This window comes from Penicillium maclennaniae (assembly GCF_028827695.1).
Source record: "Penicillium maclennaniae strain IBT 15551 chromosome Unknown utg000007l:1.0-4884863.0:1.0-4888362.0, whole genome shotgun sequence".
Taxonomy (NCBI): domain Eukaryota; kingdom Fungi; phylum Ascomycota; class Eurotiomycetes; order Eurotiales; family Aspergillaceae; genus Penicillium; species Penicillium maclennaniae.
The window spans coordinates 2,939,593-2,956,119 of NW_026623219.1; the positions used below are offsets into that span (position 1 = coordinate 2,939,593).

General features: G+C 51.0%; 7 protein-coding genes across 7 annotated transcripts; 3 read left to right on the forward strand and 4 right to left on the reverse strand.

Annotated features, from left to right (window-relative positions):
* Positions 1 to 365: 365 nt before the first annotated feature.
* Positions 366 to 1,392, reverse strand: N7477_008320 (NmrA/HSCARG family protein; the record flags this gene model as incomplete). The annotated part of the gene is made up of 3 exons (XM_056969983.1): positions 366 to 694; positions 747 to 1,158; positions 1,219 to 1,392. The coding sequence occupies 3 exons, from the start codon at positions 1,390 to 1,392 to the stop codon at positions 366 to 368; spliced, it is 915 nt and encodes a 304-aa protein (XP_056820015.1).
* Positions 1,393 to 3,324: 1,932 nt separating this feature from the next.
* N7477_008321 (putative DNA polymerase iota) lies at positions 3,325 to 5,090 on the forward strand (the record flags this gene model as incomplete). Its single annotated transcript, XM_056969984.1, has 2 exons — positions 3,325 to 3,372; positions 3,420 to 5,090. The coding sequence occupies 2 exons, from the start codon at positions 3,325 to 3,327 to the stop codon at positions 5,088 to 5,090; spliced, it is 1,719 nt and encodes a 572-aa protein (XP_056820016.1).
* A 43-nt stretch (positions 5,091 to 5,133) lies between these two features.
* Positions 5,134 to 8,035, forward strand: admB (uncharacterized protein; the record flags this gene model as incomplete). The annotated part of the gene is made up of 3 exons (XM_056969985.1): positions 5,134 to 5,218; positions 5,735 to 7,281; positions 7,328 to 8,035. The coding sequence occupies 3 exons, from the start codon at positions 5,134 to 5,136 to the stop codon at positions 8,033 to 8,035; spliced, it is 2,340 nt and encodes a 779-aa protein (XP_056820017.1).
* A 495-nt stretch (positions 8,036 to 8,530) lies between these two features.
* Positions 8,531 to 9,394, reverse strand: cdc31 (putative cell division control protein Cdc31; the record flags this gene model as incomplete). The annotated part of the gene is made up of 2 exons (XM_056969986.1): positions 8,531 to 9,001; positions 9,131 to 9,394. 2 exons carry the CDS (start codon positions 9,392 to 9,394, stop codon positions 8,531 to 8,533), a joined length of 735 nt encoding a protein of 244 aa, XP_056820018.1.
* A 441-nt stretch (positions 9,395 to 9,835) lies between these two features.
* N7477_008324 (uncharacterized protein) lies at positions 9,836 to 11,864 on the reverse strand (the record flags this gene model as incomplete). The annotated part of the gene is made up of 5 exons (XM_056969987.1): positions 9,836 to 10,778; positions 10,831 to 11,014; positions 11,115 to 11,581; positions 11,637 to 11,744; positions 11,815 to 11,864. The coding sequence occupies 5 exons, from the start codon at positions 11,862 to 11,864 to the stop codon at positions 9,836 to 9,838; spliced, it is 1,752 nt and encodes a 583-aa protein (XP_056820019.1).
* A 623-nt stretch (positions 11,865 to 12,487) lies between these two features.
* N7477_008325 (ssDNA-dependent ATPase MGS1) lies at positions 12,488 to 14,106 on the reverse strand (the record flags this gene model as incomplete). Its single annotated transcript, XM_056969988.1, has 2 exons — positions 12,488 to 14,016; positions 14,037 to 14,106. The coding sequence occupies 2 exons, from the start codon at positions 14,104 to 14,106 to the stop codon at positions 12,488 to 12,490; spliced, it is 1,599 nt and encodes a 532-aa protein (XP_056820020.1).
* A 413-nt stretch (positions 14,107 to 14,519) lies between these two features.
* Positions 14,520 to 16,270, forward strand: N7477_008326 (kynurenine--oxoglutarate transaminase; the record flags this gene model as incomplete). Its single annotated transcript, XM_056969989.1, has 7 exons — positions 14,520 to 14,707; positions 14,768 to 14,836; positions 14,902 to 14,986; positions 15,042 to 15,147; positions 15,210 to 15,282; positions 15,333 to 15,958; positions 16,014 to 16,270. The coding sequence occupies 7 exons, from the start codon at positions 14,520 to 14,522 to the stop codon at positions 16,268 to 16,270; spliced, it is 1,404 nt and encodes a 467-aa protein (XP_056820021.1).
* Positions 16,271 to 16,527: the final 257 nt, after the last annotated feature.

The window sequence follows — 16,527 nt, forward strand, 5'->3', positions numbered from 1 at the left end:
TGATTTAAGGGGATTGCGTCGTGTGCAAAAAGCTGCGAAGGGAAGACCAGATAGAACAGACTCAAGTCTAACACACTTCGAATAAATAGTATTTCGATTCAATGGAGATTCCTGTTTGGCCTCTCAGCTTCATTTACAACGAATTAGTCATGACGTTTGGTTAGCGGTCGCGTCGGGCTTGAGCTCAGCCCGAGGGTGCGGGTCTCTGATAAGCTTGAAACCTAGGACATGGCCCAAGCATTTCTCTACGCCAAGTGTACCTATGTGATATCCCATAATTTCAATGGCTTGATTTCAGTGTATATTATCAATTTCAATTTATTTTGACTGTTGCGTCAATCGAGAGTAGCTACATGTGACTAGATTCAATCCCAAGAGGAAATGTTCTTCTTCACAAACTCCGCCCAGGTAGTAGGCTCAGAATCAAGAAGCTTCAGGCTTGGCTCAAGAGGCTCTCCGAGATAGTAGCCTGGGTCCTCCACGAAAAGCTGATTCTCGAGAAATTCTTGGGCCACAGCAGCGGGCAAGGCGGCCTTGTACTGATCCGGAGTAACCTGGATGAAGGCAGCCTTCTTACCGGTTACCTGAGAGAAGGTATCCACAATCTCGTCAGGGGTGTAGTACTTGGCAGCCGCCAAGATTTGTTTGTTCTTCAGCTGATCCGCATGCTTAATTATGGCCTTCACGAAGAGACCTATAATAGAGGTTCAGTCCCGGTACAGGTAAGAAAGGGGAAGGAAACTGACCTGTATTGTTGGCGGCATCGAAGAGAGGGAACTTGGCTTGGTTGCTAACAGGGAAGAAGAGCTGGTAGGTGCCATCTTCACCCCGTTTGAGCATGGAAGTGAAGTTGCTCATGTAGTATCCTGGGAGAATGAAGCTGCAACCAACCCCTGAAGCGCGGATGTACTTTTCGATGTTGGCCTTGCTGTCGAAATGAGGAACATGGCTCAGGCGTCCCTTGGTCTCCTCCGTCACATGGTGGAGGGAAGAGAATATGAGGTGGGAGACACCAACGGCCTTGGAGACATCGGCCACGTTCTTGCCTTGGGAGTATTCGATGTCGGCACTCATGGTTTCCCAGTAGTTGGTAACCAGAAACACGGTGTGAGACCCCTTTAGAGCTGCGGTAAGAGAGTCGGTTGAGCCCAAATCCGCCTAAATGTGCATTGTCAGTGACTTCGTTCTAGAAGCGGGCGTATTGGAATGGCATCTTACCGAGACGACTTCGACACCACGCTTGGCCAGGTCCTGTGCCGATTTCTTGGTAGTGTCGCGAGTGATACCGCGGACTTTGAATTCCTTTGAAAGCTGGCCATCGGCGAGGATAGCATCAATGACAGAGCCACCTTGGTTGCCCGTGGCGCCGAACACAGTAATCAACTTAGACATTGCGGGGTTGTGAGATGAAATGTATAAAGGTGTAAGCTGGCGTGCGATGGATGATCCAGTGGGATTAACTCTTGAGTTTTGTGCTTGTGGAACTGATTCAGAGATCAAGATCTGAGGGCGACTTTATATCTTCTATCCTCGCCCTGATATTTCGAATATTATATAACAGATCGGACAGTGTAGACCGCATGCCGCCTTAGTGTTGGTCGGCTTGGCAAACCAACACTCGTGGAAATGACTCGTACATTTCCAACTTCGGAAGCCCGAGCGTCCGAGGGGTACCTTGACGAAGACGATGTGTTTCTATCGATCATCAAGTCAAGTTACATCAGCATTGTACAGCTTAAGACATGATCTTGTCGTCCGAAGCCTTGCCTCAGAGTTTCAAGCAGCGGGGTTCGATTGGCCGGTGTCCGTCTTCGGTGGAGATTCCGGCTTCCAAATAATCGCCGACGCCCGAGCTTTCTAATTCGGGGTTTCGCTCTAATTGATGACGTGAGACAACCACCGATCACTTCATCGACCTTTGCGCTTATGGCCGGGAATGACAGCCACCGCAACAAATTGGAAAAACTCGTTGACTTATGCGCGACCGGGTGAGCTCGGTGTTTGTCTCGCTTGCAGCTTCTCACCTAGACAGACAGAGTGAACTCCAGCTGAACCAAGGAGATCAATTTTTTCCTCGCATTGTACAGTGTCATGTCAACTGGACATGCTAGCTTTCTCATCGAGAGAACTAATGAGATAGTTAAATAATAACGATAGAAAATTCAAGCTCGAACCAGAAAGCGTGTCAGTCTCCGTAAGTCAAACTCATCAGCTCCCCGCAGAGTCTAGTCAATGGACTCAGCTGCCAATTATTCCTAGGTTTCAATAACGAATTTTGTGGAAAGGTACTGGGACATATATTACGATGTCTCGTTCTGTGAACAGCCCTCTACCGCGGGGTCAAATTAGGTATTCCATTACAGTTGATTATAGATCGCTTGTCTCTCCTCATTACTGTTATGTATGGGAGAGCTCTCCCACTGTGCATCGTTTTGTAGTAACAGCTCCGGGAAAAGAAGCTACATGTGAGGGGTCACCAGTTCTGGCCAGTTCGTCGCGGATGCACGTAAAAATGGACTGAAATCGGCCATCTCTACCGAGAGAAACGAGGACCACGAGTTCAAAGACCAGGGGATTAACTAATGAACAATGAAGCAATAGTGTATGCTCTAAAGAAGTAAGGCCGATTTCGAAACTTCAAGTTCATGTTCTTATAGTTGTGTATCACAGTCGTGACAGGTGGGCTCGTTGCTTCGGCGTCAAATTTATGTATCTGAAATAATGATCACACTTTCCATGGTTTCTTCACCTTTCAGATCTCTCCGGCTAAAGATCATACTATACGCTGTCTATATCGTGGCGGCACACGCCGGAGAGGCTTGGGTTGGGTCGGGGATTAAGGGCGACAGAAATGCCCCAGATGCGTGACCAAGACTGCCGATAACTCCTTCCAGACTACTGTGCCTCCTCAGGAATCCGTGACCAACTCGCAGGTCTACTTCTACCGCTTTAGGAAACGGTAGATCAATAAGTCGATTTCTCTTACTGGCCGCTTTCATGCCCGAACACATGCACCAAGAATACACTGCAATACGACTATATCCCTTGGCAAACCCGAACAATAATCACATCCATGGGGCCCAGGAAGTCTGAAACATCACTTCACATCACCAAAAAACACCTTCAGATAATTTATTCACTTTCTCTGCATATTGTGGTAGATCAGTCATAGAAAGACAAAAAAGTGCCTGAGGATCAGCCACAGCAGCCACGCGGGGGATGCGCGCCACCGCCCGGGCAGAGATCTGAAGCATAGCAATCTTGACTTGTCAACCACATCCACCACATCTATCTACCCTATGGAGATAATCTCGGGTCAGATCCATGGCTGCAATACCAGCGCGTAACGACCGTCGTATTATCTTACACTTGGTAATTGACTCTTCCACTGCACGGAACCCCTCATTAACGCGTCTAAGGATTATGACTGCTTCTATGCCTCGGTATTCGAGGTAGAGCAACCAGCTCTCAAGTCGTTACCTCTAGCAGTCCAACAAAAACATATTGTCGTGACTTGTAACTATGAGGCGCGACGACGTGGTCTGTACAAACTACAGTTGATCAAAGATGCCAAGCGAATCTGCCCCGACGTCGTGATCGTCCTGGGTGAAGACTTGACCAAATTCCGCAATGCATCCAAGGATCTCTATCTATTTATCCGTAGCTTCATTTGGGGTGGACGAGTGGAGAGGCTTGGCTTTGATGAACTGTCTTTGGATGTGACAGAGATGATCGACTACAACCTGGGACTGCTGAATCCGAATACTCTGACAGATTCCTTCTTCCACTTGGACCAGAAGGATCCCACAATTGGATTCACGTATGATGCAACAAAGCTGGTGGGCTCTACCTTTCCACCAACAATGGAGGCAACCCCGAATCCCCCAGAAATCTCATCTTTGGAGATGAAGTTGCTGATCGCTTCCCACTTGATTGGATACCTGCGAGGCAGAATGGAGCACGACAAAGGCTTTACGGCCACCGGTGGAGTGTCTACCTCCAAGTTGCTGGCAAAGTTAGTCGGCAGTGTTCACAAACCCAACAACCAGACTACTTTGCTTCCCCCATATGAGACATCTCCGGGAGTCGCAAGCAATGTCATGAACTTTATTGATGCGCACGAGATACAGAAGATACCAGGCATCGGATCTAGACTTGCACATAAATTACGAAGCCGAGTCACTGGATCAGAAAGCAGCGACGAGAAATTGACGGTGCGAGATGTGCGACTATTTCCTGGCATGGGTCCAGCGCTCTTGGAAAAGACACTGGGTGGACCCGGGGCGCCTAAAGGGATTGGAATGCGCGTGTGGAGTATTTTGCACGGGGTGGATAATACAGAAGTGCTCGAAGCGCGCGACTTGCCCACGCAGATCAGCATCGAGGACTCGTACGGACGAGGGCGACTAGATAACATCGAAAGCGTTCGACGAGAATTAACGGTTCTCGCAAAGAGCTTGATCCGGCGCATGAGAACCGATTTAGTGGACAAAACGGAAAGTCATCTAGGTCAACTTCGGTGGCTGGCTCATCCACGCACCCTTCGACTATCTACGCGCCCTAGAAATGCACCGGAGACAGATGGAGTGCGCACTTACAATGCCAATCGCATTTCACGGTCGGCACCACTCCCTACCTTCATATTCCACTTGGATGAGAATCTCGATGCGTTGGCAGATCGAATTGTGCGTGAGCATGTTCTGAGCATGTTTCGAAAACTACACCCGGAGAAAACAGGGTGGGATCTGAGCCTGATGAATATCGCAGTGACCAACTTGGTGGAAAGTGCGGGGGACCAGAAGCAGAGCAGCGGGCGCGACATTGGGAAAATGTTCCGTCAACAAGAGACGGTACTGAAGGACTGGACGGTGCAGGAGCCCGCCGACCGGGCGGTTATCATGCAGCCTAATGTACCCAACCCGGTCTCTGAAGCCCCTGGTTGCATCCTGACTGCGTCTCCGGATGAGATGGATGTGTGGGAAGAGGGAGACGAGGAGTCTCTAGGGGATGTAGAGTGTGCAATCTGTGGAGCCGCGATGCCACATTTTGCTCAGCTAGCACATCAGATGTATCATGCGGCGGAGGATTAGGTTGTTCACTGAGTCTCTATAGTTTCTATCGTGTACCTGAATCATGCCAGGAAGAGAGTGGATTCCCTATGGTACCATGGGTACACAACCCAAGAAGGAAACCGCCCAAACACCATGGATCGACATTGGTACAATCAATCTCGAGACACACCGTGGGCAGAGACCAGGTAGGGACAAACCGCCGACCGAGAATAGAAGAAGTGTTTCAGTTCCAGATCCAGATCCAGGTGCCAAGGCCCTCTGCCACTTCGTTCCTCTTGGCAGCTCAGCCCCCAACTTGTCTTCATCAGTCACTTGCTTGGGCTTGGCGATGCGCGTCCTTTTTTAATTTCCCTTCATTCTGGAATCTCGTTGCCTTGAACCGATATTGTGTTGATTGCTCATCACTGACCCGAAGTGGACCCTGGCCCTGCATTCGGACTCCATGCTCGACTTTGGACCCTTGAAACTCTACCCGGAGACCCTGATCTGAGCGATCTCAACGATCTAAGCTAGACGTCTGCTCTCTCCCTCATTCTTCGAGAATGAGGTTTTCACAGACTCTGCTGCCCTTATTAGGCGCAGCTTCCACTCTTTTTTCACAAGTACAAGGTACCTCCCACCCTCCGATCGGTCCCCGGGGGTCTCTGCTAACCCGCGATCAGCGCGATCTCAAGCCTCCGAAGCCATTCGCCAGACCACTTCGATCGATGACCCGATTATTCGCACTCCCTCTCACCAGATCGACCATCTCTCACACTTTGACCTTACTTTCGAATTAAATCGTGACGCCCAACGAATCAAGCTAGAACTCGAACCAAACCACGACATCTTGGCCGAGGATGCTTACGTGCAGTACCTGCGCCCAGATGGCACCCTGAGCGGGGGCGAGTATATCCAGCGACATGAACACAAGGTCTTCCGTGGCCGAGCCCTAGTCGGCTCAGGAAAAGGAAGATGGACACCCACGGGCTGGGCCAGAATCACCATGCGAAGGGATGGCCCAGAGCCGCTATTTGAAGGTGCATTCAGCGTCGGTAATGACAAACACCACATCGAGCTGCAGTCCACATATCTGGGCAAGAAGCGCGACATCGACATCGACATCGAACACCGCGTACGCGATTATATGGTGGTCTATCGAGACTCTGACATGATCCGTTTCCAGCACTCTGAGCTGAAGCGCTCGCTGTCTGATGCATCAGGCTGTTCCGCAGACAAGCTGGACTTCAATGCCGACCTGAGCAACTCAATCTTTCCTTTCGGAATTGACCAACCTGATGCCCGGTGGGGGTCGACCTCATTGAACTCCATGTTTGGGTTGAGCAAACGTCAATCCGATACAGGCGGGTTGTCCGGAAACACGGGCGGCGTGAATCTCAAGTCGACCATTGGCGATTCGTCTGGATGTCCCAAGACGAAAAAGGTCGCTCTTATTGGAGTGGCCACGGACTGTGCGATGACTGACTATTTCAAGTCGACCAACTCTACACCAGAGGCCGCGGCGAAGGACTATATTATCAATATGGTAAACACCGCTTCCAGCCTCTACGAGTCATCTTTCAATGTTTCTATCGGTCTGCGAAATCTCACCGTGAACAGCTACGAGTGCCCGACCACCGCCAATGATGCCACTCCGTGGAATGTCGATTGTACAAGCGGCAACATCACCTGGCGCCTGAACCAATTTTCAAAGTGGCGCGGTGATCACTCGGACAACAACGCCTACTGGACCCTCTTGACCGGCTGCCCTACGGGCTCTGAAGTCGGTGTTGCCTGGCTGGGTCGGCTGTGCACATCCGGTGTTACGAGCGATGGCTCAAACTCCGTATCAGGAGCCAATGTCGTTGTTGGCAACCAGGGGTCAACGTGGCAGATTTTTGCGCATGAGACGGGCCATACGTTCGGTGCGGTGCACGACTGCGACTCCCAAACCTGTGCGCAGGGCTTGGCAGCTTCCTCTCAATGCTGTCCGCTGACTTTATCGACCTGTAACGCCAATGCCAAGTATATTATGAATCCGTACGCAGAGTCCGATATGACCACCTTCTCGCCATGCACAATCGGCAACATCTGCTCCGCCATCGGTCGCAACAGCATCCAGTCATCATGTCTTTCTGATAACAAGGGTGTCGTGACAATCACTGGCAGCCAATGTGGCAATGGTATCGTCGAAGCCGGTGAAGACTGCGACTGTGGTGGAACGGAAGGGGTGCGGCGACAACTCGTGCTGTGACGCCACTACTTGCAAGTTCAAGAACAGCGCCGTTTGCGATGACTCCAATGACAGCTGCTGTACCAGCTGCCAATTTGCTTCCGCAGATACCGTCTGCCGCGCGAGCATTGGCCAATGTGATATCGCAGAGAAGTGTACTGGAAATTCCAGCTCCTGCCCCAATGACCAGTATGAGAAAGACGGCACCTCCTGCGGCTCCTCCAAGGGGCTTGCCTGCGCCAGTGGCCAATGTACCAGCCGAGACTATCAATGCCGCACAGTTTTGGGAAGTCTGCTGAACAGTAACGACACCTGGGCCTGCGAGAACACCATGGAACCATCCTGCACCCTTGTCTGCGGCGCTCCCGAAGTAGCCCAAGAGTATGGCAGTACGACCTGTATTAAGATGAACCAGAACTACCTAGACGGTACACCGTGCGACTCAGGCGGCACGTGCAAAGCAGGCCAGTGCAGGGGCTCATCAGCGCTCGGCTGGATCCGTCAGCACAAGAACATTGTGATTGGCGTCTGCGTTGGCGTCGGCAGCTTAATCATTCTCGCTCTACTGTTCTGTCTGATCAACCGGTGCAAAGCGGCCAGAAACAGGCGCCGTATCGCGAAAGCTCCGCCGTATAATGCTTACCGAGGACCTATGCCCGGCCCTAGGCCTCCTCCTATGCAGCAGTGGCCCGGGTATTCCCATGGCGGATACCCCAATGTACCACCGCCGCAACCACCGCGTTATGCGTGAAGAAGGTCTTCGTTTTGTCATTTCATGTTTCACGTTTGATACCATTACGTCCTTTGCATTGCTGTCTTGGCTTTATGGGCAGGACTGGTCTGGAATGCTTGGGTATACATTCAGCGTCTATAATTTATTCGATCTATGGGAACGTGCATTCTGTTTCTTCGTTATTCCCTTTGCTCTGGAGGGATTGGGGGTTTATCATTCCGAGAGTGTGGGAAGTTTTGTCTAATAATACTTAGAAAGCCGACTTTCCAGCTAAGAATCGACATTCACCATGTGATACTCACATCTCAACTCATCCATCCTTTACAATATGAAGTATTCACATAGCACCCAGTCGAGAGCCCAGAATGATCTACTCACCGAGATGTGATTTGGTTATATGAAGACTTGAGTAAACAGACGAAAGGGGGGGGGGGAGGAAACACCTAAACACACAAATGAACAGTTCCCAACACCAAAAGAAAAGGAGAATCAGATGAGACCAAGCCCAACCATCTACTGCCAACAAATGCCCACAAAGGCCTCCCGAGTAACACCACCCACTCCCTCGAGGTCAAACTCCTCAATCATGGCCCTCAACTCCTCCTCCTCCAACCCGGTCTCCCCCAGCTCACGCGCAACACGCCTCAAATCCTCAAGATCGATAAAGCCCTTCTGGCCCTCATCGAAAAGCTCAAACGCACGAAGGATCTCGTCGCGCGGATCGCGCTCGAGAATCTTCAACGCCGTCACGGCCTGGAACGAGGACAAGGGCATGAGAAGGTTGGAGGGGTGTGTAGGGTTGGCGATGTTGCCCTTTGGCGCCGCGGTGCCTTGTTGTTGTTGGACTTGGGGGCGGGGCACACCGTATGTTGTGAGGAGGGAGATGAGTTCTTGTTTGGCGAGAGTGAAGCCGAGGGCGCGGAAGGCGACGCGTAGTTCATGGTAATCAAGGTGGCGATCCCGGTCAAGGTCGAAGAGGGTGAACTATTCACGTCAGTTTTTCTTCTTCTCGTTCCTTGGGTTATTTGACAAAGGCAGGGCGTTTTAGCCAAGGTGTAGCTCCCAAGAGGGGAAAGTCCTTTGAACATGGCAACACGGGCTGGAAGGACATACCGCTTCGTTGATTTCTTCCCTTTGCTCCTCGGTCAGCCGGCTGAGAGGATTGGAATCCTGTGCGGGAGCATGGGATTGTTGCGCAGGCGCAGCTTGTTGGTTTTGTTTGGGGCCTTCGCCGTTGAATTCTGGGGCGGACGCACCGAGACCGCGATGCCGCGAGAATGAGGTCGCGCTGAATGGCATTGCGTTGGTGTTTGCCGAACGATCGGGAAGCTTTGTACCCGCGTACGAACGCGACGCGAAAGGTTGGCCGGAGGCCATGATGGAAGTGCTGGTGGAGTACACGTCTAGGATTCGAGGAAGATTGGGCTCGAGGTGGAGTGAAGTATTGGCGGTGGGGAAATCTTGAGACGCGCGGAATGCGTCTCCACGACACTTTAATCTCCGATTTACTTTTCTCCTTTTGACTACAAGATCCGACGAAAAAAAACAAATAAGTGGAATATTACCTGTACGAAGGCGAGGAATATCTTGTATAGCCAAGGTGGAAGCAAAACTATCTAACCGATCCGTAAACAAACACAGCAGCATCACTGCGTGCCGAGTATCGTATCGACCGCTGTCTATTCAACGCCAGCTGCCATTCACAAGCAGGTCATGTCAAATGTGTATATTCACACAATAATTGTAAGGATGAAAAGCAAGGGTCAGGCGAATGACAATTCCAATTCCAGAGTAGAAAATGAAATGTTGAAGCGCGTTTCAGCGGACGAAGCTGGGGTTCTCCACCATGACAGTGTCAATCGTTTCCCTCAGCTCCCCTTGTGGAACAGCTGTCAGATCCAATAGGTTGAGGACGGCCGGGTCAATCGATGATGAATCTGGGCTCCCAATCCTGGATATGCTACCAAACATAGAACGCGCCACCCGCGGCTCTGTCGACGACTTCAAGCCGGGTTGAGAGGTCAATGCAATATTTGTAAAGGACGGCTGCGTCCACGAATCCTCAAAAAGCGCCCTGACACCGTGGCTTGCCTCAGAAAATGGATCGTCTCGACTTAGCATCATTTGATGTCCGAACTCATCGTCCCAAGCTTCTATGTTTGTCGAAACAGTCAGGTCGAAATGAGATGCTGATGATAAAATGGGGATGTCTTCTCGGAGGGCCTGTTTCGGTCTTCTCTTGAGATGCCGAGCGCAAGGTGAGAGGTTGACGATAACGCTCCATGTGGTTTTGTGAGCCTCATCCAAGTGTGTTTCCAGTGACTGGAAGATATTGGCGATCGGCGAGTCTGGCTCCAAATCCAATAGGCCGCTAATGACCCGGTAATAGAGCGCGTAAGCAACCCAAAGGGGATGCAACGGGTCATTGATCTGGGGTCGATATTGGCCATCACAGTAATTATCCTGCAAATCTTTACGCCGGAGGGCATCGTGCAGTCCGACGGAGAAGAATTGAGAGATCTCTACCAGGCGCTGAGAGCCGGCGACTAAGACCAGGAGCATTGTCAACCGGGCCACACCCAAATCATCGGATTGTGTGGAAAAGGAAGTTTTGGCGATGCCGGAAATGGCAAGAAATAGCCTTGCCAATTTCAAAGCTTCCTGGACGAGGGGATGGGAGCCAGTAGGCAACTTCGAGCCTCGAAAGTTGGGGACACTGCACACAAATGATTGCTTTCGCCAGAAACTGGTCAATGGCCGCCTGTGTATTAGTTGGCAAAGTCAGGTCGACCCTGGTCAGAGTTATGGTCCACGTATGGAGGATTTCAGCTTGCGGTTCGCGAATGCTCCATATGGCAGTGAATGCTTCCGCTCTCTGAAAGACTGTTGCTCCAAGTTGATTGAGTGCAGCAATTGTCTCATGGGAAGGGAGGCTTTGAGGCACGGCGGAAGTGCCGATTGGGGCCGTCACAATCGGCGCCAGCAAGCTCAATTGCACTGAGTCTCGAATGCATTTGCGATTCCCAGAACGGCATGGGTGACAGACAGCAGAGGCATCACATTTTTTTCTTGCTGCGGTAGCACCAAACGCATGCACCACCGGAGACTTTCAAATCATGAATAGCCTGCTTCTGCTTTGCAAGATCTTCCCTGGATCGAGGCTTTCTCTCCCGGTAAGTGCCTGGATGTGTTGGGTCCTCAATGATGATGAATGGCGTTTCCCGTGATGAAAGGTTGTCGGTGGAAGTTGGTTGGGCGGAAGGGACATTATGAACTCTAAGGTCGCCACTGTGAGGTTTTGGTGCATTTTGAAATTCCAAGGACACCGGAGGCGATCCGTCCTGGGAGTTGGTGGGCCAAATGTTGGAACGGTCCTCTGTATCAGGAGAAGCAGTGGAGCCCTGCGGGTAGCCCATAGTTGTGGGAAGTGCCCACGAGGAAGGATATGCGACCAAAGTATGCTGGTCAAATGGCAATGCGACGTAGTATTGTTGTTGTTGTCGTTGTGACAGACCAAGGTCGGTTAAGAAAATATCGTTAGGCAAGGCCGGGTTGCGGCTTGGACTGGCATGAAAATCAACAGGGTTGACATTGTCTTCCTCGGCAAGAATGGAGGTACACCATCAAATGTACTTGAGCCATTTGAATCTTCCTCGAGGGAAGTAAGACTGGGTACACCGGCATAAATACTTGAGTGTGGATGCTCGAGGACCAATACTGGATCAGTCTGTTGAGAGTATTAGCAGTAAGCCTGTCCGACACTATCTCGGTCCAGCGGGGAGCAGCTTTCAGCTTACAGGGTAGACTGGCCCTGAGAAAACAACGTGTCCGAAGCTTGAATGATCATGACTTGAGGTCAAGGCACGAGAGTGCTGTGAACGGCCCGACAACGCACGTCGAAGCATCATGAGGCCGGACTGAGGTCGCTGAGGCCTCAGGTATCCGTCTGCGGACGAGCGTTGGTGCCGCTTGCAAATGGGGAGCATCCGATATCGAGGATGCCTACTCTAAGAGTTGATTGATAAAGTTTGACTCGCGCAAGCGACTGAAGGAGCCCATGGGCCGGAATCGTCTAATCTCTAGTGAGCGGCCTGCTGGCCCAGTGGGCAAATCGTGATAGCGAGTAAAGTGAGAAAGGGCTCAGGGCAAAACGCTTTTGCCGTGTTCACCCACGTCTGTCGATGAAATGAGCGAGAATGGGATCCGCAAAATCTCGTCAAAAGGTACATCAGATGAAGAAAACTCCCCAGAGGAGCGAGAAAGGGCATTCAAGCAGGAACAATGCTGGAGATCATTATGTAACCAAGTGTGCATCACCGAGGCCTCGCCGCTGCCCAATCGGGGAAGGCGTCGACCATGACCAGTTTGGTTCTTCTCGAACTCTGCTTTGACTGGTTTGTGCGGGGGAAGCAGTTTGGGGACTTCGTGAAGTACCAGGTACTTTGGAGTTATAAGGAACGGGTCGATTCTTCAACATCGGCTCTTAGGACTATACAGATCAGGATCTCGAAGAGAGCCCAAGTCCAGCTCTTCCAGAAATTCTCGACCACGCAGAGGCTCGGGGAGATAGTCTTGCTGTACCTGACCACCAAGATAGTTGGGATTGTACTTGTATTCTTTTCCATAGCCGAGCTCCTTCATCAACTTGGTCGGGGCATTTCGGAGGTGAACAGGAATGGGCAAGCCTGCAACTCCCGGCTCATTCAACGCAGCAAAAACGTTGTTCAGACCGCGGTACGCTCTTGTGCTTTTTTTCGACAATGCCATGGCAACAGTGGCATGGGCCAAATTGATCCGCGCCTCGGGAAGCCCGATCTTCTCGACGGCAGCATGTGTGGAAATGGCGAGGGTAAGCATGCTGTTGTCTGCCAAGCCGATGTCTTCGGAAGCGACGACAATCAACCGCCTTGCAATATACAGAGGATCTTCACCAGACTGAATCATGCGAGCCAGATAGTAGAGCGCCGCATCTGGATCGCTCCCGCGGAGGGACTTGTGGAAGGCCGATATCGTGTCATAGTGTTGATCACCAGCACGATCATAGACCAAGGTTTTGGTCAAACCTCGTTTCAGGTCTTCTTTTGTCATTCCCGGTCGTTTAGACAGATCCATAGCGAGCTCTAATAAGTTGAGGGAGGTCCGGGCATCACCGTCAGCGAACCTGGCGAGATATTGGATGAGTTCATCGTCCACCAATTCCGAAGGTTTGTAGCTTGGTCCCTCAACTTTCAAAGCTCGCTGGAGAATTGACGTAACATCATCATCCGTGAGTTTGGCCAAAGTGAAGGTTCTGCATCGAGAAAGTAGAGCATTTTGGACCTTGAACGATGGATTCTCGGTGGTTGCGCCAATAAGAGTGACCTGACCACTTTCCACAGGGCCCAAAAATACATCCTGTTGGGATTTGGAGAACCTATGAATTTCATCACAGAATATAATCGTCTTCCTTCCCGTGAGACCAAGCTCATTACGAGCTTCGCCGAAAATCTTCTTGCACTCCGCAACACCGGAGCTCGTGCTGTTGATCTCCACGAATCGGCTTCCCACCATGGACGCAATCACTCGAGCAATGGTAGTCTTACCAGTCCCCGCACAACCCCACAGTATCATGCTTGGTACTCTGTCTTCCTCAATAAGGCCACGGAGGACTCCATTGGGACCGACGAGCTCTTGGCCGCAGACATCATCGAGAGTCTTCGGCCGCATGCGCTCAGCCAGCGGGGCGGCCTTATGAAAGGCGTTGATCTTTGGACGCTTCGCTTGTGGCTCTGTCAATTCACCATTCAGCGGCTTTACTCCATTCTGGGGTTCTCGCGATGGCGTGTCCTGGCCGAATGATCTCTTGCCATTGAGGGGACGTTGAGAGGCAGACCCTTGTCTGGATGGTGACTCTTTGGTAAGACTGGGCTGAGCAGAGGCTTTGCGAGCCGACGGAGGTTGGAAAATGCTCGCGACAGGCCCTTTCTGGGAGGATGATAGCTCCGCGGGGAAGAGGACGGCTCTTCGATGAAGCTCTGACAGCCAGAGTCAATATGATCGTTGATTTTTGATTGCGGGACGGCCTTCTCGCATATCGGGCAGGATACCATCGTGACTGAGCTCTGGAATGAGCACAGCTGAATAACCAGCAATTGCAGCTGCGCATCTTCAGCTTTAATTGCGGAGACGCGTTGAGCGCGACTGATAAGCGCTGACTAATCTCGGCCTGGACTCCGAGGCTGGTGCCTTGATGCCTGAGAATATGGTCATAATATCTGCATTTCAGAAATGGTTTATGAAAAATCGTGATTATCAGTATTCATATAGCCTCCGTGCTTGAAATAATGCCCCTATATGAGCTTTAAAATGAATAGAACTCCTTGGGTTGTGCAATCTGGGCTAAACAGCACCCTATAGATGATAGCGTCGCACCGCCCGACCTCGGAGAGCGGAGCACGCCATCTACGGGCATAAATGACTCCTTCCATTGCATTCGCTTGAGATTGTCCACGTCTCAACCCTCATGACAGCTAGTAGCCATCTTCTAACCGTCATCCGATCCTCGCCTTACGCCTCCAGAATCCCTTCGTCCCTTTCATCGGCCCTACCCCGCCTTCCTGGTTACCGCGCAAGAGGAATGTCGGCAACAGCTGCACGGCCCGACCCTTTTAAGCCAGCAAAGAGAGTCGCTGGTCAACGTCAAGATGTTTGGTATGGCGTACAGCCTCGGAGGTTGATAACAGAAACCCGGTACTGATTTTGGGGTTTCAGGTCCATTGTCAATGAAGCGGCCGCTGCGTCGCCGGTCCAGCCGATCGTGAACATGGGTCAAGGATTCTTGTGAGTTAATCAGGGCACAGCTTTCATCAGCTTCAATATATGATGCTAACATATTCTTCGTGCAGTGGCTACAACCCTCCCAAGTTCGCCATTGACGCCGCCAAGGACGCGCTGGACAGGGTGGAGTGCAACCAATACTCACCCACGAAGGTAGAACCCGAGAAGACCTTTGGGAAACAAGGAACGTCTGACTCACGACGTATAGGGCCGTCCCCGCCTCAAGAAGGCTATTGCGGATGCATACTCGCCTTTCTTCGGTCGAACCTTAAACCCAGAGACCGAGGTTGTTATTACCACCGGAGCGAACGAGGGTGAGAGGCAATGATACGCAACCCTGTATGAAAAAAGGCTTATTATATGGGTACAACAATAGGCATGCTGAGTGCTTTTATGGGCTTCATCGAACCTGGCGATGAGGTCATCATTTTTGAACCTTTCTTCGACCAGTAAGTCTATTCTCATTGTCGGTACGTTCACTACTGAGTGGTTTGAATAGGTATATTAGTAACATCGAGATGCCCGGCGGTACTATTCGATACGTTCCTCTGCACCCGCCCAAGGATGGTGCCACACGCACTTCTCCCGCTTCCGAATGGTCTATTGATTTTGAGGAGCTGGAGAACACTATCAACTCCAAAACCAAGATGATCGTTTTGAACTCCCCTCACAACCCGGTTGGCAAGGTCTTTTCGCGGGAAGAGCTTGAGCGCATTGGTGATCTTTGCATCAAACACAACCTTATTATCCTGTCGGATGAAGTCTACGACCGTCTGTTCTATGTCCCATACACTAGGATCGCTACTTTGTCTCCCGAGCTGTACGAACGCACCCTCACTGTTTGTTCTGCTGGTAAAGCCTTCTACGCCACCGGTTGGCGTGTCGGTTACCTTATCGGCCCGGAGCACCTGATCAAATATGTGGCCGGTGCGCATACACGTATTTGCTACAGCAGTGTGTCACCTCTGCAGGAGGCTGCTGCCGTTGCCTTTGAGCAGGCCGACAAGGTTGGATTTTGGGATGAGAGCCGGAACGAGATGAAGCAAAAGATGGAGCGCTTCTGTCAGGTCTTTGATGAGCTTGGAATTCCCGTATGTAAACACATCTGTGGATCTTCATATGTGGGTTGTGCTAATCGTGGCCACAGTACTCTGATCCCGAGGTGGATACTTTGTGCTAGCAAACATGGCCTCCGTAAAATTGCCGTCGGATTACCCATTCCCAGCCCATGTCGCCGGTCGCCCTCGCGACTTTAAGCTCTGTTGGTTCCTCATCCACGAAGTTGGCGTTGCCGCTATTCCGCCGACTGAGTTCTACACGGATGCCAATGCCCACATCGCCGAGAACTATCTTCGCTTCGCTGTTTGCAAGAATGATGATGTTCTTGAAACCGCCAAGGAGAGACTGCGTGGCTTGAAGAAGTACATTTCTCAGTGAAACCTTGCGTTGAGTATCATGTCCTCCAATATACTCTCAACGACTATTCAGAGTTGTAGGTATTTGGTAGATATCTGTTGCTTTAAGATCTATAGCTTTAGCTCAGAAGCCGATGGTATACAAGTAGATAAAAATGAAGCAAAGCTCGGCTTGATCCTCACAATTGATCAAGAATAGAAGCGCAAGTGAGAATTAAGATTGCGCGAAGTGATGCACATATGACGAGGAAAGGCAACGAAGTCATAATTTCCTGCATC